The sequence below is a fragment of the Pteronotus mesoamericanus genome, unplaced genomic scaffold (assembly GCF_021234165.1).
Source record: "Pteronotus mesoamericanus isolate MK-2021 breed Mesoamerican mustached bat unplaced genomic scaffold, CSHL_Meso_final scaffold_167, whole genome shotgun sequence".
Taxonomy (NCBI): Eukaryota; Metazoa; Chordata; class Mammalia; order Chiroptera; family Mormoopidae; genus Pteronotus; species Pteronotus mesoamericanus.
Window position 1 is genome coordinate 15,745,689 of NW_026555308.1, and position 22,696 is coordinate 15,768,384.

The window sequence follows — 22,696 nt, forward strand, 5'->3', positions numbered from 1 at the left end:
AGTGAGCTATAGTTTACAAATTATGGTGGATTGGCCAAGTGGAAATAATTGCTCATCCGTTAAAAAATGCCTCCTTTTTTAAGAGTTCAAAAAGATGTCACCCTGAGTAGAGACTTGTGTATGGCTTTTACAAATGAATCTAAAGGCTATGCTCCTAGAGTTAAAATACTAGTCTTCCACCCAATTCTTAGATTCTAATACTGTTCTTCACTTAAGTAAACTAGGGTTCCTCGGAGAAGTGGCTGATTCCAGGGCTGGAACAGAGAAAGAAGGCCCCCCCAAAATGTTGGGGACATGTCAAAGACTCAGAAGCCAGCTTGAATGGGTTCCCACTGGCCACATTAGAGTATCAAATAAATAAGAACAATAAATGGAGTATCACTGAATAAAATAATAATCCTTTAGTCCACCCACTAATAAAATAGTTAAATTTTATATAAAAGAGAAGAGAAAGTTCTTTTTTACAAAAGAATGTTGACTAATCGGTATAGAAGGGATGATGGAAATAGGAAATCACCGTTTTGCAGTCATCATTATAAGGATTAATTAAGGCAAGTTTCGTCAGTGGGTGCTAAATCTGGGTTGAGAGGAGGGAGTTTCCTGAGGAACAAGTTATGACCATGGTGTCAGATAAACTCCCATAACTTACTTACTAATTACAAGTAGAAAAATGGTAACTATATAACTATGGGGGAAGATGGATATTATCTAGATATGATACTTTGAAACGAGCTCAACAAGAAATAGGTAATATTTAAGATGAAAATTTATAACCTGAATTCAGTTGTAAGGAAACAGCAGAAAAACCCAAAGTGATGGGCATAAATAACACAACTGGCCTGTATTCTTCAAAATTGTGAATGTCTTGAAAAACAAAGGAAAACTGGGGAACGTTTCCAGATTAAAGGAGACTTAAGTATATATGACCAGTAAATGAATGCATGACCCTCAGTTGTGTCCTGTTAAGAAAAAAAACACACACACGTGTTTTAAAAATAGCTGTACTGTAGTTGTGTAAAAGAATATCCTTGTTATTAGGAAATACTCATATTAAGGGGGGAAGGAGCAGGATTTATACAATCTACTTTGAAAAAAAATTAGAGAAAATAATACACAAATGGGTAGCAAATAAATCAGGTACAGTTTAACTCAAAATAACAGCTGGCAGTATTTTTTCTGAAATATTTTTTATCAATATAGAAAACCAAAAATGTATTTGTGTGTGACCAAAAATGGTTCTTTAATACGTGGAATTCAATCCTTCACTCATTCTGATAATTTCACTCCCAGTCATGATGGAATAACAGGGGTTGGGTTTACCCTACTCCCTCAACAACTAGAAAATCAGACAAAATATAAGAAATAATAGTTTTCATACATTGGACAACAGGCAGGTGGGAGAGTAACTGCTGAGAGAGGACAAACATGGTAAGTCCTACAAGTGCCCCAGCTCACTGTAGGGAGAGTTTTTAGGCCGCTGCGTAGGGAGACCCAATTCAAACTCACGGCATTTGGGGAATGAGTTTAGTGCACAGTGAGTTACTAGAATTGGCATGACAGAACACAGAGAGGATGAGGCTGTACTGAGAAAATTCCAGATAATTGCAGAGGGGTTCCCTTGAGTCTTTAACTGAGTACTGTACATGGCATGTGAGAAAACTGCCCAAGACTGGATAAAGGATAAAGGAGTAAGCAGAACAATCCCCAGAGCACACAGGCTGGGAAACACTCATATTCCCAGCAGCCAGGAACAAAGCATCAGCAATGGCAAATAGGTAGTACATCCAAGTGGCTCAAAAAATAAAAGGCATGTAGTCCCTCACTCATTCAGTTGACAACTACCACCACATTCAGACAGCCTTTATTACTGGTTTCTTATTTATCCTTCTGTGCTTTTGTTTTCATTTATAAATACATATGTTATCCCAGTTCCCCTATTTTACATAAAAGACAGCACACTATCCATACCCTGCTTGTTTAACTTCGCAATACATTTAGGGGCTCTTTCCTTATCAGTACATTAAAAGCATACTTTTTTGTTTTAAAACTATACAATATTCCATTTTGTGAATCAAATCATAATTTATGTAGTCCCTTAATCATCATTTTGTGCAGTTGCAGTATTGTATTAACAAGAGTAGCCTTGCACGTATTTTATTGTCTACATGCACAGTGATACAGTAGAAAATTTCTGAGAAATGGAATTTTTTGGTCATGGGATACGTGACTTTTTAGTTTTGATGATTATTGCCAGATTGCACTTCATTGCAGTTATATCATTTTACATTCCCACCTCTATAGTATGAGTGCCCTCCCTACCCCATATCCTCATTAACATCAAACTTCAGATTTTTGTCTGTTACTTTTTTAAATGGCATCTCATAATAATAGTAATTTGCATATTTGTTAACATGAGTAGGGGTGAGCATATTTCCTGGTTAAGATCCATTTACATTTCCATTCTGTGAATTGTTAGTATTCTTTACCCATTTTCATATTGAACTGTTAAGATTTTATTTATTTATAGGAATCCTTTTGTGATATAATATACAAAAAATTGTTTCTAGTTTGCTCTGACTTTTGAATGACATGTTTTTCACTCTACATAGTAGGGGCTTTTTAGTGCTTTTTTTTCTTTCCTATATTTTTCTTTTAATGTGGTTGGATTCTTTAAAGGCTTCTACATTTTGAATCACATTTAGGAAGCACTGGTAGTTTTAAAGATAGGCAAGTACTTGATTTGGAAAAATAAGTATAAAATGCAATTTTGTTCTAATCAGCAGTACAGTTTGGTGGGGGAAGGGCGTTTTTGCTTTAATTTAAGCTTAAATCAAGCAATTAAGTAACAATTTAATAACCTGTTGTGTACCAAGTGAGATGTAGGGTCTTTAGTTTGCTGCAGTTAATAGTATATACTTCTAGGTAATCTACATGTGTTTGTCTCACTTTGAATACACCAGGCACTCTAGTAGGAGTAGTGCCTTTATGATATTAAAACTTTATTTCAACTTCATCATTAAAATGTACATCAGATACTAAAGTTCCAAAAATAAGATTACAAGAAATTACTCTGAGAAACATGTAATAGGTTGATTTTAATACCTTCAAAAGATAATTTTTTTTCTTAATTATCTTTCTTTTTGTGTTAAAAGGGAATCATGGGTGTATAAGGTACCTGATTCCTTATAGGTATTGAATTAGGGAGCACAGTTCAAAATCAGAAGGCTTAGAATGTGATAAGAGACCAAGTGATAGTTTGTACTTTTCTTACATCTCCTCACCTTGGTGAAAGTCCCATTTTCCTTTCAGTGTATTTATTGAAGGGGGAAAAGTTGTGTGGCCAATTGGTTGAACGTGTTTTATGTGCTTCCCTTGCCTCTTTGGTGTATGTTCTGTCATGATCATTATGCTACTTTGAATGTTATTCTTTCACTTTGAGCAGTCTGACTTGAAAAGTGAATGGTGGATAAATAATTGTTAATTTCCACATAAATAAATTAGTCTGTACCTTTTGGGCAAGTAAAAGGGATTTGGAAATTTTGTTTAACATTTTAAAAGTCATCTAACATTTTTGTACTTCTACCGATTATTTCACTTGATTAGTTTTATTAAACTCATGCAGACCTTTGAGAAAGTTGTTCAAGATAGTGGTGCCATTTTAATACTAATGATTAAATACATGGATCAAAGCATGATATATTTGGCTAAGAAAATCCAAATAGAGTAACTTATATTTGAATAGGGATGTCTTTTAGATCATGTAGTTTTATCTATGTGTATTCCTACTCATAAAAAAGATTTAGGTTACTTGAAGGAAAGTTGCCCAAGTATTTAAACATAAAATAATTTAAATTCAAGTTTAACTTTGATTAAGCATCATTTAAATAATCTTAAATTAGATACTTAAAGTAATTCTATGCATGGCTCTTCTATGTAATGAAACTTATTTTTAATTTTCCCAGCAGACATTCAGGAAGCAAAAGCTCCCAGTCCTTCCATAAACCGGCAAACCAGCATTGAAACGGATAGAGTGTCTAAAGAGTTCATAGAATTTCTCAAGACCTTCCACAAGACAGGCCAAGAAATCTATAAGCAGACCAAGCTGTTTTTGGAAACAATGCATTACAAAAGGGTAGGTTGAGAATAACTACTTAGAAACAGTTTTGGTTTTAGGAAGGGTCTTAGTTCAACTTTGTCACTTTACACCTGAGAAAATCAAGACCCAGAGATGTTAAGTTACTTAGGAAATATGCCACTGAACCAAGTTAAAACCTGATTCCCAGGCTAGTACTTTTCCACTGCAACTCAACAGTATTTGGATCATCTTTGTGTGGAAAGTGTGACAGCCAAGCCACTTTTATGGCATACTTTAGTACTACGCCTTCCTAACTTGTCAGCTTGTAAACAGAATAAACTGCCACAGTTAGTAGATCCTGGACTCTTAAGTAACAATTGTTACATCAGTAGTAATCATTTTAGGGTATTTTTGTTTATGTTTTGCTTTGTATTTTGCTTTTTAATTTTATTCTCCTTGCTGAGTTAGGGAAGAGAGAGCTAGAATTTAGATGTTGAAAGGGACCGTAGTGATCACCTGGTGTTAGTCCTTTTGTTTTATAGATGGGAAAGTTGAGGGCCAGAGAGGATCAGTGACTTGTCCAAGGTTACACAGCTAGATTCTGCCAGTGTTAGAACTAGAACTTGTGCCTTCCACATGTGTCTCTTTAACCTGTAATTTCTAACTGGTGATTCTAGTTACAATAATTTATAAAACTGCCTGTAACAGGACTCATTTTGTAAATAGTGATTAATTCATTTATAATATACTTCACCCATTATACTTAGAATTAGCTCTGTAAAAATATATTTTAAATATTGAATTCAGTTAGTGAAAGAGAAAACAAGCTTGCTTACTTGTTTTTTGGTTTGCAATTACACTGAGAATAAATGAACAGGCGTCTTTTTTTCCCTGAAAGTGCTTGTAAGCAAATAGTGATGTTTAGAGTTAAATTAAGCAAGATATCATTGACATTTTGAGTTAGAAGCAATGATAGCCTTCTTTAATATGAAAAAATTCGTATGTCATGTGATGTACAACTTTCAATTTGTATCAAAAGTAAAAACTAAGCTTTTGTAGTTATTCTTCAGACTATGAAATGCTTAAAGGATATCTATACTATATTGGTGTATATACTATATAGTGCATATAGCATATTCACCATGTAATACTATTTTTTTTTAGAACTGCTCAGCTCAGATTTGTTCATTTTTCTGTTGCTCAGAAGTGTAATGTGCCCTTGTTCTATAATATTTTGGTTGACTTTTGACTCAATATACTAAAGTAAATAATTAACTGGTGCAGATACTGTCATACTTGTTTTTTAAGGCAGAAACCTGGATATGGCCTCAAAGTCCCCCTTGTTTAAGAACCACTGTGCAACCTGTTTTCCATTTCTACACTAAGTGTTGTATGGCTAAGTGGTCAAGTCCTATGCATGTGTGCTCAGCATCTAGCATGATGCCTAGCACATACCTGATACTTGAACAGATGTTTGTTAAACTGAATGTCTCTGGGGAAGCCCTTCTTGTCTTTAGTTCCAAGTTAATGATGTTTCAAATAAATAAAACAGTTATTACACCTGAATGAAGCAACCTTACCTAACTAACTTCAAATCATTCAATGATATGAATTTCTTGAGAGACTTTGGTTGAGTACAAATTGGGATAGTTCCTGTGAGGTAATGAAATATGTTAGAGTGCAAGGTGCTCTCTGTACTCAGTTCATCAAAACTACTTAAAAATCTGAAGTTAATGTTATTCTCACCAACTAAACTTTCTAGGTATCCTATTCTTATGATCTACTCAATATGAAAAATTCATTCTTACCTGTTTGAAACTGCCTTGTTGGCATTGCTATTAACTGGTAATTTCTCCTACTGCATTCTACAATATTATTCTTCCCTAATTTGTGAGTTTGAGGACACTGAGCCATTCTTCCCTACATCTTTTTCCACTTCATTCTCATTTTCTCCAATCCTAGTTATGCCAGTGATGAGCAACCTTTTCTGCATGTAGGTCAAATGTAGAAAATGAAATACATATTTTCAGGATTGTGTTAAAATTTTTCAGCCATTTTATATTCATTAGGAAGCACTTTATCTACACTCGGACTTTAAAAAAAATTTTTCTCATCCCAAAAGGGAAATTTGGCTAAAATTTCATTCACACAACACTGCATTATTGCAGTATAATGCTTTATTGTTCAACAGATATTATTGTTTGCTAAGACTCTTCTGAAACTGATTTCTTTTTCCCTTTTTTTTGCTTAATCCTATTAGATACTTAATATTAAGATATGTATTGTCTTATACTCCCTTTTCATATTATTTTATTTATTTATTTTTTAAATTTATAAATCATGTTTATTCTATTACAGTTGTCTCAATTTTTCCCACTTTACCCTCCTCCACCCATCCCATTTGGCCCCCGCTCCCAAAGTCAGTTCGCACTCTGTTGTCCATGTACATGGATCATTCATACATGTACTTGGTCTAGCCCCTTCCCCTTCTTTCCACCATTGTCCTCTTACCCCATTCCCTCTGGTCACTTTCAGTCTGCTCCATGTTTCTGTGCCTGTGGTTTATTTTGTTCATTAGTTTATTTTGTTGAATAGAGTCCACTTATAGGTGAGATCATATGGTATTTGTCTTTCATCAACTGGCTTATTTCACGTAGCTTAATATTCTCCAGTTCCATCCATGATTTCGCAAAAGGTAGGAGATCCATCTCTCCCTTCCTTCCTTCCTTCCTTCCTTCCTTCCTTCCATCCTTCCTTCCTTTCTCTCTCTCTCTCTCTCCCCCTCTCTCTTTCTTTCTTAAATGCAGATTGATTGTATTTATTTTTAAATGTCAAAGTTAATTATAAAATATTTAAAAATTTAAAACCATTATAAAGTCTCAGCAATTAAACCATGACACCAGCACAGAAATAATCGAGTAAATTAATGAAATATAATGAGCATTCTAGAGACATGTATATATCTGTCTAACAATGTAATACATGATTAAGTTGATATTTCAAATCAATGGATAAAATAAGGCTTATTCAACAAATAAGGGGCATGGACCACTATCACTTGAAATAAAACAAATATAGAGCCCTATTTCACACATCATACAAGAAATATTCAGGTGAGTTAAAAATCAATGTGTAGAATCTAAGTTTTAGGATAAAATACAAAATAATATTTTTCTTAACCTGAAATAAAATATTCAAACTCAGAAGCTATAAAGTAAAATATTGAAAATATGACTGTATTAAACATTTAAGACTGTACTGTAATATGCATATAAAAAAGTTAAAGGACAAGTAATAGAATAGGAAAGTATTTGCAACACATCTAAAAAAGGGTTAATGGCTTGTTTGTTTTTTTGTTTTTTAGGGAAAAAATTCTACAAACATTTAATCAAAAAATGGATAAAGAATACCAAAAAGTCATTTAAAGCTTTTTAAAAATAATAGAAATAAGCAAGAAATATACAAAAACAGGCTTAGTTTCAACTAATAAAAGAATGATTAACATCATTGTCACCATCAGATTAATATATATTAAAAAGTATTGATAATATCAAGTATTGGCAACTGTGAAAGGAACTGGGTATTCATAGACTCTTTTTCTTCATTTTCTTAAAGCAGTTCCTTTAGCATACTTTGCAGTGCTGGCTTGGTGGAGGGGTATTCTTTTAGCCTTCTTTTGTCTGAGAAACTCCTTATTTCACCTTCCATTTTAATTGAGAGCCTCATTAGGTAGAGCAGTCTTGGTTGCAGGCTTTAGCTTTTCATGACTTGGAATATTTCTTCCCATTCCCTTCTGGCTTGCAGCGTTTCTGTTGAGAAGTCTGCTGTTGGCCATATCAGGGCTCCCTTATGTGTTCCTACCTCTTTCTCCGTTGCTGCCTTTAGGATTCTGTTTGTCTTTGATATTTGCCATTTTAATGATGATGTGTCTTGGAGTGGGCCTCTTTGGGTTCCTCTTGAATGGGACCCTCTGTGCTTCCTGGACTTGTGTGGCTTTTTCTCTCCTCCAATTAGGGAAGTTTTCATCATTACTTTTTCAAACAGGTTCTCTATGCCTTCCTCATCCTCTTCTCCATCTGGTATCCCTTTATACGGATATTATTACATTTCAGGTTGTCCTGCATTTCCCTCAATGCCTCTTCATTCTTTTTGAGTCTTTTTTCATTTTTTTGCTCTTTCTTGGAGATTTTGTCTACCTTGTCCTCCAGCTTGCTGATTCGGTTCTCTGCTTCATCTAGCCTGCTTTGGATTCCTTCTGCTGTGTTCTTCAACTCAGAAGTTGTATTCTTCATTTCCTCTTATTTCTTATTGATAGTTTCTATGTCTTTTTTCATGCTGATGTAGTTTGCATTAAGTTCCTCGTAGTTTCCCTGTAGTTTTTGGTAATCCTCTCTGAGCTCACTGAGCTCATTGAGCTTCCTTATAACCATTGTTTGGAATTCAATATCTGATAGTTTACTTGCCTCTATTTCATTTAGTTCTCTTTCTGGGGATTCCTCCTTTCCCTTCAACTGGGTGTCTTTCTTTGTCTTCCCATTATTTGTGAGGCTCTTGTTTTTTGCTTCTGCTTCTTAAGTTGTTTTTTGCTTCTGCTTCTTAAGTTGATCTGTTTTGATTTCCTGACTTTGTGGTGTGAACTTCTGTGGTAGTAGACCGCTGTTTTTACTTTCTGGATCTGCCTCTAATGATGTCAGATGTTGTCCCCATCTGACCTTAGGCAGGCTGTTTGAGACTTCCAGAAATCTACTGTTTGTGCACACTGCATTTTAAGTACTTAGTTGTTTCTGTTTATTTTTTAAGAGAGGAAGAGGAAGGGATAATGAAAGATGAGACTTGTCTTCCCGCCTTTGTCCAGTCAGGCCTGTCAGGGGTACCGTCCTTCAGAAGAAAAAGAACAGAAGTCCAGGGCTCAGCAAAGCAGGCCTCTTGCGGTTCCCAGCACCATCAGATGAGTCGCCACGATCTCTACTTCTTAATCCAAAACCATGTGGCACCTTCTCATGGCCTACTAGCAAGAGTCCTTTCTCCTCTTTCCTTCCTTCATGGTTTTCACATTGTTCCCCAGAATCTGTGTCCCATTCTTACTCCCCCCTTTTCATATCATTTTAATACCAGATATATTTCTGTTGCAAAGTGAGACAGGCAGCTATACCCGTTAATGCAAACCCATTCATATTGAACATACAGTTGTTATCAGTTATTTTTCTCTTCCTAGAAGTCATCATAGTAAGAATTTATATTTCAGTGTAGAAATCGCCAGGGGTGTGGAGTAGGGTTACAATAAAGCTAAGAATTTACAAAGTTTAGTTTTTTAAACTTCTTATCATTACAAAATAACTGTAAGAATCTCACTGTAAGAAGCAAGCTTCAGATAGGTCTACGTATGGCCACGGATCCAGGGGTGTATAAGGTCACCATTGAACAGAAGGATGTATAAATTTTTTTTGTCATTTAGACCAAGCCTTATATGCTCAGGGTAATTTTAAAGCATTTTATAGATGTTAACCTTTCTTATCATAACTAGAAAACTCTATTTTCTAACTTAATGTGATCCATGGTTTTATAAATAATTTTTCTATAAACATATGAAAACATTTTCAAAACAGTTAGACTGTAGTTAAATCAAAGTAAATAAGACCCGTAGAGAAACTCTGTTGCTGCCCAACTGTTTAAATCCTGCCCTTGCTAAATGTTAATAAATCCCTCAAATACATTTTCCCCTATTCTGATAGTGTTTCCTGCCCTATTTTTAAAAGTGTAATTCTCTACTTCTCAAAATACCCTTCTCCCAGCACACAAAAGACCTGGACCAGATCACTTCACAGGCGAATTTTACCAGACATTCAAAGAAGAGGTAACTCCCATCCTTCTTAAACTATTCCAAAAATTTCAAGAGGGAAGGCTCCCTAACTCTTTTTATGAGGCCAATATTAACCTCATTCCAAAACCAGATAAAGACATAACAAAGACAGAAAATTACAGGCCAGTATCTCTGATGAACATAGATGATAAAATTCTCAACAAAATATTGGCAAACTGGATCCAGCAATACATTAAAAAGATTATACACCATGATCAAGTGGGATTCATCCCAGGGATGCAGGGATGGTACAATATTTGCAAATCAATAAATGTAATACACCACATAAACAAAATGAAGGACAAAACCACATGATCATGTCAATAGATGCAGGAAAAGCATTTGATAAAATCCAGCACCCATTTATGATAAAAAACACTCAACAAAGTGGGAATAGAGAGAGCATACCTCAACATAATAAAGGCCATATACGAGAAACCTGCTGCCAACGTCATACTCAATGGGCAAAAATTAAAATGTTTTCCCTTAAGATCAGGAACCAGACTAGGGTATCTGCTTTTACCACTGTTATTCAACATAGAACTTGATGCTCTAGCTACAGTGATCAAACAGGAAAAAGAAATGAAAAGCACCCAAACTGGAAAGGAGGAAGTAAAACTGTCATCATTTGCAGACAGTCTGTGTATAGAAAACCCTATAGTCTCAACCAAAAAGCTGCTTGACCTAATAAGTGAATTTGGCAAAATAGAGGGATACGAAGTCAATATACAGAAATTAATGGCACTTTTGTACACCAACAATGAACTATCAGAAAGAGAAACTTAAGCAAAAAATCCCATTTACTATAGCAACAAGAAAAATAAAGTAGGAATCAGTTTTACTAAGGAGGTAAAAGACCTGTATTTGGAAAACTATAGAACACTGAAGAACGAAATTAAGGAAGATAAAAATCAACAAAAATATATACCTTGTTCATGGATTGTAAGAAATAACATCATTAAAATTTCCATACTACCCCCAGCATTCTATAGATTCAACGCAATTCCTATTAAAATACCAGTGGCATATTTCACTGATCTAGGACAAATACTCCAAAAATTTATGTGGAACCAAAAAAGACCCTGAATAGCCTTGGCAATCTTGAGAAAGAAGAATAAAGTTGGAGGGATTCCCAATACCTGATATAAAACTATACTACAAGGCCACTCTAATAAAAACAGCCTGGTACTGGCATAAGAACAGACACATACATCAATGGAACAAAATAGCCCAGAAATAAACTCATGTCTCTATGGTCAGTTAATATTTGACAAAGGAGGCATGAGCATACAAATGGAGTAAAAGTAGTCTCTTTAATAAATGGTGTTGGAAGAACTGGAGTGGTCCATGCAAAAAGAAAAAAGAAAAAGAAACTAGACCACCAGCTTACACCATAAACCAGAATAAACTCAAAATGGATAAAAGACTTAAACGGAAGTTGTGCTACCATAAAAGTCCTAGTGGAAAACATAGGCAGTAAAATTTCAGATATCCCACGTAGCAGTATTTTTGCCAATGTATCTCCTAGGGCAAGGGAAATAAAGGAAGAAATAAACAAATGGGACTGTATCAAATCAAAAAGTTTCCACACAGCTAAAGAAACCATCATCAAAATGGAAAGGGATCTGACTTTATGGGACAACATATTCGCCAGTGATACATCGTACAAGGGTTTAATCTCTAAAATATATAAAGAACTCAAATGACTCAATACCAGGAAGACAGTCCAATTAAGAAATGGGCAAACAACCTGAATAGACACATCTCCAAGGAGGATATACAAAGGGCCCATAAGCATATGAAAAAATGCTCAACATCACTAGCCATCAGAGAGGTGGAAAATAAAACCACATTGAGATACCACCTCACACCTGTCAGAATGGCTTTCATTAATAAATCAGCAAACAACAAGTGCTGATGAGGATGTAGAGTAAAGGGAACCCTAGTGCACTGTTGGTGGGAATACAGACTGGTGCAACCACTGGGGAAAACACTATGGAAGTTCCTCAAAAAATTAAAAATGGAACTGCCTTTTGACCCAGGATTCCACTGCTGGGAATATACCCTAGGAATCCTGAATCATCAATTCGAAAGAACCTATGCACCTCTGTACTCATAGCAGCACTATTGACAATAGCCAAGTGCTGGAAACAACCTAAGGACCCATCAGTAGATGGGTGGATAAAAACACTGGTAGATTTACACAGTGGAATACTACACAGCAGAAAAGAGGAATTTCCTACTTTTTGCAACAGCATGGATAAAACTGGAGAGCATTATGCTAAGTGAAATAAGCCAGGTAGTGAAAGACATATCATATGATCTCACTTATAAGAGGAATCTAATGAATGAGCAAAATAGAACCATAGGCATGGAAACGTGAAACAGACTGATAGCTGCCAGAGGGGAGGGGAAGGGGAATAATGGCGGAAAGAAGGGAGACTGACTAAAGAACATGTATGAGTGACCCATGGGCATGAACAATGGTGTGGGGATTGACTGTAGGAGCAGGGGGTCAGGGTGTGCTGGGCGGAAGAGGGCAAAGCGTAAAACATTGAGACAACTGTAATAGAATAACAATTTAAAATTAAAAATAAATATTAATCGTGCAAAAAAATACCTTTTAATTGGATATTGCATTAAGGTATTTTATTTAACAAACAAATTTTCTGGGTTTCCTAATGCAGTTTTTTAAAAAAGTTTCTTTTACTAGCAGCCATTCAAAAATACTCTTTTTCCTCACTAGGGAAAGGGTCAAGCACAACATAGGACTTTTTTCTGCCTTCACTGTTCTTTTCCTGGTTTATCTATAAAAAGCTGGTTGTATTGATTGTATTATATAAATTTTTTTTTCTAATATTCTCTTAAAAAGTTGTTTTTCTAAGCCTGTCTGAAGAGAAAAAAATGTTGGAGTTTAAAGTATAGGTATATCTTCATTTACCCTCTCTTCCCCAGAATAAATAGGAAGAATAGGAATTCTTCTGTATCTTAAAATGATTTCACTATTTTAAATCCTGTGTGTATACAAGGAGTAGTTTGCCCTGCTATGTGATTACTGTTAGGAGAGCAGAAGTATATATTGAAAAACAAAGAAACTTTAATCAACAAAATAGGTTTTAGTTATGGTAAGAAAACTGGGGTAGGAGGGGAGAAACCCAGGTCCCAACTTTAAAATTAGAAGCAGCAAGGATGAGAAGTGAGTCAAAAGACAATGGGAAAACATGTGAGCTACTGGAATCTGTGCATGATAAGAAACAAAAGTAGTAGATAAAAGAATGAGTTGATAACTGTTGAAAGTGAGGAATGAATAAAAATAATCAAGAACACATTGATGTATGAAAGCAAACTTAAAACATTAATGAAGGGCAGCATGGTGGCTCCATGGTGAGGCTGGTGAGACGCAGTCTCCCAGCTTTGGCGTTCTCTCTCAGGCCCTCTCCTGTTGTGCACAGCTATAAAACAGAAGAACGATGGCCATAATAAAGAGTATATGGATCAAAGTGGAACTGGAGAGAGATACTCACTCTACAGAGAAATTACTCACAGAACAGAATGTCAGGTTAGAAGAGCAGCTGAAAGAGCCTATGGAAAAAATGTAAGCAAGCTTTGGCAGATACTGGGAACTTGTAGAGAAGCCAAAAATGGTGAAGGAAGCTAATTGCATGGTATTTAGGGCTTCTTCGAGAACTTGTATTCCAAGAGTAGAAATTAAAGCCAATATTCACCTCATGTTGACTGAAGTCCATATTGAGAAGGTATTCATAAAGCAGGACTTACTCAAGTTAAACAATTCATGATTCAAATTGAACCAGGTTTGACCCTTACTTGCATAAGGCCTTGTTCTACATGCTGGTTGAGAAGAAAGAGCTAGGCACAATGGTGCTAGTTAACAAGCTGCATGGGCATACCCAAAGATCCACCCTGGTGAGTATGATGAAAGAAACCTAGCTGCCTCTTGAAGAGTTGTTTGTTTTTTTAACTAGCTGCTATAACTCTTGAAAGTCCGTCTCACTTTGCTCATCTCTGGATACTTTTGGTCTTTTCTCATGTTGTGGGAAAACCCAAGTAGCCAGTAGCTCAACATACAGTTGCACAATTGCATTAATGAACTCTGATTTGGGAGCCTGTTCATTGATTTTTAAGACTACATGTTTAATAGCTTCACATACTTAACGAAGAGGCCTGTGGGATGCTATTTAACCTCATGAATAGTACTGTATCTGCCTAAACACTGGTGACATTAAAGTATTTTAAACTAGTGCAATGTCTTTGGGAATTCTGATCTTTGGCTACGTGACCAAAGATCAGAATTCCTTCACTATTTCTGTATCTCACTGTAGCTTGTGAGTTTCTATAATTCTTAGCCCATAACATATTATTTGATGAAAGAAAAGCAAGAATTTAAATGTTATTTTGCTAAAAAAAAAACTTACAGTGACCTTTGTGAAGAACATATGTAAATTCATTTGTAATTAGTAACCATCCAGAAGCTAAAAATGATCAACTACTGGATTTTTCTTAGACATAGAAAATGAACATATGTACCTTAACAGTTCTTACCACCTTTATTTTGCCACTAATTGAACTTGACAAAAATCAGCTGCTTTTGCCTTGTTTTGCTTGTCTAAATATAAAAATGTTTAAATTTATATTTAGCTATCAATAACTTCAAGGTGTATTCTCTGGTAAGATATGCTATCTCTAACTATGAGGACTGCATACTTGATATACTTTAAATGCTAATGTTGGATTTAAGAGGATTAAAGCCCTAATATTGCAGGAGAAACCAGCAATACAGAAAATATGGACATCAAAGCTAAAAGCTAAATTTATTAAAACAGTTAACTGTAATGCAACAGAAATGTAATGAATTCAGAACATGGTCATGGAGATCCAGTCCTGCAGATTGGAGTTCTAGATGAAATACTCAGAAAACATAATTATGGAAATAGTCAAGTAAAGGTTTTATTGACTGTAAGTGGGGAAAAAAAGGAGATCAGCCAGGCAATTAAGAAAGTATACAGAGCACCTCTCAGTATTAATAGTCAAAGGAATATACCCACTTGTCAAACTTTTTAAACTGCAAAGAAAAAAAAAGTTTTAGGGAAAAAAGTCAAATGACCTTATACAGACTTTATAGAAAAGATAATCCCAGGCAATGGTTAGAGAATACTTAAAGAAAAGGGTTCTGTACACTGTTGGACTGTGTTTATTTCTTAGAAAACTATGAAAAAAACATTTTGGAATTTTGTAGAACCTAAAATAACTAACACGCATCTGCTATCATTTAGCCCCCTTCGGCTAGAACTTTGAAGGATCCCAGATTGACCCTACTTGCAAGTTAACAAATTAACCTGCCGTGGTTTCATGAACACTGGGCAGAAGACACAAGTCTCTTGAGTCAGAAAAAAGGGCAAGTCTCTAACAGCAGGAGTAGCCAGAGTATATCAGCACTTGCACCAATTCCCTGAGTATCAGTTCCCACAGGGCAATGCCTGTGAATGCAGTGAGGTTACGGAAAAGGATCTTTTATAATGGGCATGAGCTTGCCTGACCTTTGTCCCAGAGGGAAGCGTTATACCGGACAGTAAACAATTTACCCTTTTTTCAGTTGAGGGAGGCACTGTCCTTATGTTTCAAGGCTGTTAGTTATATAGCTGTTCTTGAAGAGAGTACAGAAGAAAGGCAGTCAGTGCCTCTCTTCAAGATGTGTGGAAATATTAGAGATCTACATAGAATTGTCTCCAACATCTTTCTAATGTTATGAAGGGAAGTACTGTAATATATAGCCACATTCATTCCTCCTTTCAGTCGGGTTAATATTGAGCCCTAACACTCTGCCTGGCTCTGTTATAGGCGCTGAGGTGCTATGGTGGTGAACAGTACCCTTGTGGAGCTGTCATGTTGGTAGAGGAAGTAGACAATAAACCAGGAAGTAGACATAACACAGTGGTATGTCCTACAAGGAATCTAAAGCAGGATAAAAGAACAGAGTGGAAGCGGAGTTATTTTATGTTCTAAAATAAACACTAAGGAAGTGTGAGTCTGCATATGAATAGAAATATAAAAAGGAATTTTCTGAATTATAAAATTAGAGTAATTGTGTGGTACCAGTAAAACAGGCCACAGTATTTCTAGTTAAAAGTGAGTACTGGTGATAATGATAAGAATGAAATGAATCTAGTTCGTTCTAAGTTAAATGTTATGATTTGGTGCAAATGAAGGGTAAGCACTTAAGTAGATAAAAAGAACAGATAAGTTGTAGAAAGTATATAAATGAAAGAATAACATGTAAAATTATAGCATAATAAAGAAAAATTAAAATGTTAAGTCCACCCATACAAAAAATACAATTAATAGGTTTAAAAAATTTCATCTCACAAACTTCATATTGGTAGTCCATCTTTTGTTTATTTTAAATTTAATGTGTTTACTGGAAAGATTTGAGCTTTATAAAATGATTTAAAGTAATCAGAAAACAAAGGAATCATTTGATATTAGAATTTATAAACATGTTCTTGTGGACATGTTCTTCATGAAGCTGCTGCTATGACTATCTGCTTTGAAATCCAGGCATAATATTAAAACTAGTTCTCTGAAGAAATGTTTTCAGTGGACCTAAAATTGTGTCCATGCATACAAGTATATTTGTCTGGAGATCAAGTTTTGTACAAAGAGGAAGCTTAAAGAATTTACAATATAAATCTCTTTGATCAGTTCCTGGGTTAGGACTATATAGGAAACAAAAGATTGAAGTCTCATTAGGGATTGACAATACTGAAAGGAAAGCCATGTATTTGACCTACTGAGCAGGCTCATGAAGATACTCACCCCACCCTTCACACAGAGGCAGTAGCAGGAATATATAGGATCAGGACTTTCCTTATAGATTAGCTATGGGTCTGCTTGAGTTCACACACCAGAGCATGAAGGAGACAACCTTTCTCATGACCATCACTATCATCTCATACAGGTATTAGTATGAAACAATACTTACTGCTGCTACCACCATACTTATTTTGAGATGATTGTTGGAGATAGATGAAATAAGAAAAATAAGAGAGATTTACAACATGCCCCATGACACTTTATCTTTTTAGCTTATATTCATCTTAGGAGAAAATAATCATTTATTTGCATTGTCTTCTCATTTAAGCTGAATGCTCTCTCAGCATTTTCTTAATCTTTTATATTGTTGCTTATACGGTGGCTAGTAATTCTAATCATGTAATAAATATTTTTAGAATAGATAGAAATATAATTTTCAGTAAATTCAGGAAAAATAATCTTGAAAGTCCAAGGAAAAACAACACTAATAGATTTACAAATGTGGCAATATGGCGAGATAGTCCACAAAATTCAGTTACAATATGATGTGCCAGTGATAAAGAGCCTAGCACGTTCTTAAAAAATAGCAATTTTAAAAGCAATAGCAATAAATAAGATTAAATATTAATAATGGGTATAGAAAGAGGTTTACTCAATAAATTAAAAGACTAAGGATTGTATCTGGGATCTAGCTGAGAAAAATAAATTTACAAATACTTTGCAGGTTAATAAGAACACTTAAAATGTTTTAATTACAATGTTACATTGTTTATTCTAGAAAAAAACACGGGAGCAAATACACCATCTAATCTTTAAAGGGAAGAGAATGCAAGGATTTGGGAGAAGATGTTTCTAAATTTAGCAAACTTCAAAATATATTCTAAAATGAAAATAATCACAGCATTATGTGATTTTTTAAAAATAAAATTTCATCTTAAATAAGAAATAGGGAAAGCCAGGATTTTTTCAGAATCAAAATGCAGAACAAATGGAAAAAGTGTGGTATTTAACCTTCACAAATTTGAGCCTCCACAACTATTCGTGATTTTGATGTTAAAAATTATATACTGTATACATTACAGAAATAGATTCAGTTCCTTGGGAGAATTATGTGACAACAAGAAAACAAAGGAGAACAAGGTTGCTTTTTACTAATTGCTGCTAAAAAGACAGGAAACTTTTATACAGATTATTTAAGATCTTGTGTTTTATATTATGCAGCTTACATTCCAGCCACATAAAAGAGCTAAACGTGAAAAAACTTAAAAGAAGGTAGATTAGGATATTTATTTCACCTGAGCAATTGTGGCAAGGAGCTAACATTGAACCATTTAAGAATTGTTCTTAAAAAAAAATTGTTAATAACCAGGTGAAATATTGGATGCTATTAACTTTTCAACATCTGTGCAATGAAAAATTAAAGTCCCGTAAAGTGGAAGGACACAGTAGGAAATTGTGGTGAATATAAACGAAGGCTTAACGTTAAAAATGTATTAAGGCTAGTACCTAGTCCTTATTAGACAAAGGATCAATTCTAATTCAACCAAATGGCTGTTACATAAATAACTCAGACAGTAATGAGCTGTTGTCAAAGGTGGTCACAGAGTGCCGTAAGTGCTGTGAGACCTACAAGGTGGGTTTTTTTGTTTGTTTGTTTTGCTTTTTTTTTTGTTTTGTTTTTTTAACTAAGGGAATGAGAGACAGCTACTTAGAGGAGATAAGGTATGAACTGAGCCTAAAAAGTGATAACTATTGAGGACTTTCTCGGACAGCTTTTGAAGACAGCATCCATCTGATGAACCACCATTGGAGGTTTGAGGCACAGTGTCACCAGATCATAATCTAACATGATCAGTTGGACTGTGGTGTGTAAAAGATGGATTGAAAGTGAGAGAGATCAAAGATGGGGAGAGCAGCTGAGCAGGTGAGAAGCAACGAAGGCCCAAACTAGGAGAGAATGGAAGGAGGAGATGTTGTAAAGGCAGCTAAGGCAAGGTTTGTCACTGCTCCTGATGCCAAGACATCCTTTTTGAGTTAAGCCAGAGTGTCAGGGTGTGCATGCTTTACCAGTGCTTTATCAGCCCTTGGTGTATGAGGTCTGTCCAGAAAAAGTCCAGCTGTTGTTAATATAACAAGAATGGTTTGCGCGACATTGATATAACCTGGCAGCCAAGGAGAGTGGACTGGAATGCACTTGAATGAGCAATGACAGCTTTGCTGTACTAGTCAGTGGAGTGAGCATGTGTACCATGTGGCCATCACATTCAAAGTGAGCAAGTAAAACAACGAATCTGCATCAAATTTTGCGTTAACTTTGAACATTTCTCTGTGGAAACTATTCAAATGATTCCGAAGGCCGCAGCTGTGGGCAACTCGCGATTGGCAGCTTCATTATGACAATGCACCCCCTCATGCATCACGTCTCGTGCAGGGTTTTTTGGTGAAACACCAAGTCACCCAGGTGACTCAGCCCTCTTATAGCACAGATTGGTGCCCTGTGACTCCTGACTTTTCCAAAACTAAAATCACCTTTGAAGGGGAAGAGATTTCAGCCTATCAATGAGATTCAGGAAAATACGATAGGGCAGCTGATGGCGACTGTGTGAGGTCTCAGGGGGCCTACTCTGAGGGGTACTGAGGCATCACTGTCCTATGTACAATGTTTCTTGCATTTTGTATCTTCAATAAATGTCTATTTTTCATATTATGTGGCTGGATACTTCATAGTCAGACCTTGTATGTTGGCATTGGTTTGTGCAGAGGCGGTCTATGAGAAACGGTCCTCTGGAATCTGCCTTTCTACAGTGACATTGTTACGAGAACCCTGGGGAGAAGTTTCTGATTTTGGTGTTAGAATTCCACCTAAAGAATGTTTGCCTTTATATTTTAGACTCTTAATTATGTGACTATTTTCATCTTAGTGATGATTGCTAGAAAGTTTAGTTAGAGACATTTAGGGATTGACTGTTGACTAAGTTTTGTATTTATAAGGAATACTTTTTTGTGTTATCATTCCTGGCTCTACTTTTTTCTTTAACTATATTTTATTGATTATGCTATTACGTGTCCCAGTTTTCCCCCTTAACGCCCCCTCCAGTGAGCACCCCCTACTCCCTCAGGCAATTCCCTCACCATGGTTCATGTCCATGGGTCATATGTATAAGTCCTCTGGCTACTCCAATTCCTCTACTGTACTATACATCCCCATGGCTATCCTGTAACTATTTGTACTTCTTAATCCCCTCACCTCCTCACCCATTCCCTACACATGCCATCTGGCATCCATTAAAATACTCTTTGTAACCATGATTCTGTCTCTGTTCTTGTTTGCTTAGTTTGTTTTTTAAGTCAATTGTTGATATGTATTTATTGCCATATTATTGTTCATGGTTTGGATCGTCATCTTTTTCTTAAATAAGTCCCTATAACCTTTCATATAATAATGATTTGGTGATGATGAACTCCTTTAGTTTTTTCTTGTCTGGGGAACTATCTGCTTTTGATTCTAAATGTTATCTTTGCTGGGTAGAGCAGTCTTGGCTGTAGGTCCCTGCTTTTCATGACTTTGAATATTTCTTGCCAGTTTCTCCTAGCCTGCAAAGTTTCATTTGAGAAGTCAGCTGACAGTCTTATGGGAGTTCCCTTGTAGGTAACTTTCTGTTTTTTCTCTTGCTGCTTCTAAGATTGTCTCTTCATCTTTAACCTTTGGCATTTTAATTATATGTGTCTTGGAGTGGGCCTTTTTCCATCCATCTTGTTTGGGACTCTTTGTGCTTCCTCGACTTGCATGTCTGTTTCATTCACCAAATAGGGAAGTTTTTAAAATTTTTTTCTCAAGTAGAGTTCCAATTTCTTGCTCTTTCTCTTCTTCTTCTGGCACCCCTACGATGCAAATGTTGGACCTCTTGGAGTTGTCCCAGAGGCTGCTTATACTATCCTCATATTTTTTGGATTCTTTTTTCATCTTGTTCTGATTAGTTGTTTTTTTGCTTCCTTATGTTCCAAATCGTTGATTTGAGTCTCAGCTTCATCCACTCCACTCTTGTTTCCCTGTAAGTTCTTTATTTCAATTACTGTATCCTTCATTTCTGACTAGACCTTTTTTATGCTGTTGAGGCCCTCACTAAGTTCCTTGAGCACCCTTACAACCAGTGTTTTGAACTCTGCATCTGATTGATTGCTTATCTCAATTTCATTTAGCTCTTTTTCTGGAGTTTTGATCTGTTTTGGGGCCATGTTTCTTTGTCTCCTTATTTTGGCAGCCTCCCTATGTATTAGGTAGAACTGCTATGACTCCCTCTCATGGTAGTGTGGCCTAATGTAGTAGGTGTCCTGTAGGGCCCAGTGCCACAGGCCTCCCCCCTCTCATCCAGTCTGGGTACTTGAGGTACACCCTTGTATGAGCTGAGTACACCCTCCTCTTGTAGTTGAGCCTTAATTGCTGTTGACAGATCGATGGGAAGGATTTATCCAGCAGTCAGTTGCAAGGATCAGCTGTGACTACAGACCACTAATCTCTGCTCTCCTTGGAGGATCAGCTGTGCAGGGGCAGGGTGGCGTTGCTCCGATGTGGTCTGTAGGTGTCCACTGGCTGTGCAGGCCCTGGGGTTTCCTGGGGGGTGCAGGCCAAGGTCAGTCCCCACCTGTGTTATGTCCGGGGCCACCCTGCCCGAGCTATAGAGCAATCTGAAATGGCTACTACTTGTGCTGGGCTTGGAGTTTCCCAGATGTAGCCAAGCTGTGAATCTAGGCTGGCTGCTTGCTACTAGTGCTATGCTTGGGACCACTTAGCAAAAGGTTTGGGGACTGGGGATTCACAAAGACCATCTATTGCTTGTTTGAAAGGATTTAGGAAGTTATGAAGCTTGAGCCAAGACCAGCCATTCATGTGGAAAAGCCACTGTTTACAGACATAAGGTGGGACTGAGTCTCCAGGGATGTCTAGGGTGGAGCAAACAGTGTTAGCCATGTTGATAGTCTCAGATGTGGCACCAGCCGGCTGGCTCTGTGGCTCTGTGTGGGGAGAGTTCAGCAAAGGGCCTCTTCTCACCTTGATGCTGGACACTTCAGATTCTCTCTATAATGCCACTGGTGCCTTTCAAGCTGCTGCCCTGGTGCTGGAGCTCAGAGAGAGTGAGTTTAAGTTCACTTGTGGGTTCTTTAAGAGGAACTGTTTGGGATTCCAGAAGTTTCTTCCACCAACTCAATCCCTGTTGGTTTTTGCAGCCAGAAGTTGTGGGGACTTATCTTCCTGACACTGGAACCCAGGGCTGCGGGGCCTGGTGTGGAGCAGGGACTCCTCACTCCTGAGATATCCCTCCCAAAGTTTTATCCACCACATGTGGATATGGGACCAGCCCATTCCACCTCTGCCCCTCCTACCTGGCTAGATGGATGTGATTTCTTTAATTTTGTAGTTGTCAGATTTCCATTCAACTTGACTTCTGATGGTTTTGAGTGATGGTTGTTCTGTAATTTAGGTGTAATTTTGATGTAGTTGTGCATGAATGTAAGCCATGTTTACCTATATCCTGGCTCTGCTTTCTTTTTCTATCCATGTTTTGTTTTTGTTTTTTTACCTAGTTTTTTGTGCTGAACTGTGTTTGTCTTCTATGTAGACGTCACATATTCTTTAAAAGAAAGTAGGAAATAAATATATGTATTTATCCATAAAGATCAGTAAAAACCAAATAAAAATTATAAAGCCCAAAGTTGTAGGGGCCATGGAGAAATAAGCACACATGTGACTACATCGCAGTTTCTGAGGATTGTATCTAGCAATAGATACTCAAGGCTATATTGTTGTTTATACTGTTGTTTATACTTAGAAACTATTAATGCCACTTTTGAAAATGTATCACAAAGAAATAACCCAAAAGAAACAGTTTTCATATAATTATTTATAGCTATAATATATAATAGTGGTAAAAGGG

The 22,696-nt window shown here is 36.3% G+C and overlaps 1 protein-coding gene across 3 annotated transcripts in view; it reads left to right on the forward strand.

The window, feature by feature from the left end:
- Nucleotides 1-22,696, forward strand: part of RABGEF1 (RAB guanine nucleotide exchange factor 1) — a 64,639-nt gene that overhangs the window by 27,002 nt on the left and 14,941 nt on the right. For 2 of the 3 annotated variants that reach the window (XM_054589679.1, XM_054589677.1), the window contains exon 4: nt 3,963-4,132. In XM_054589679.1, the coding sequence (XP_054445654.1) occupies nt 3,963-4,132 (170 nt within the window). The remainder of the gene's footprint in view (nt 1-3,962; nt 4,133-22,696) is intronic. The other variant, XM_054589678.1, reaches the window with a different exon arrangement.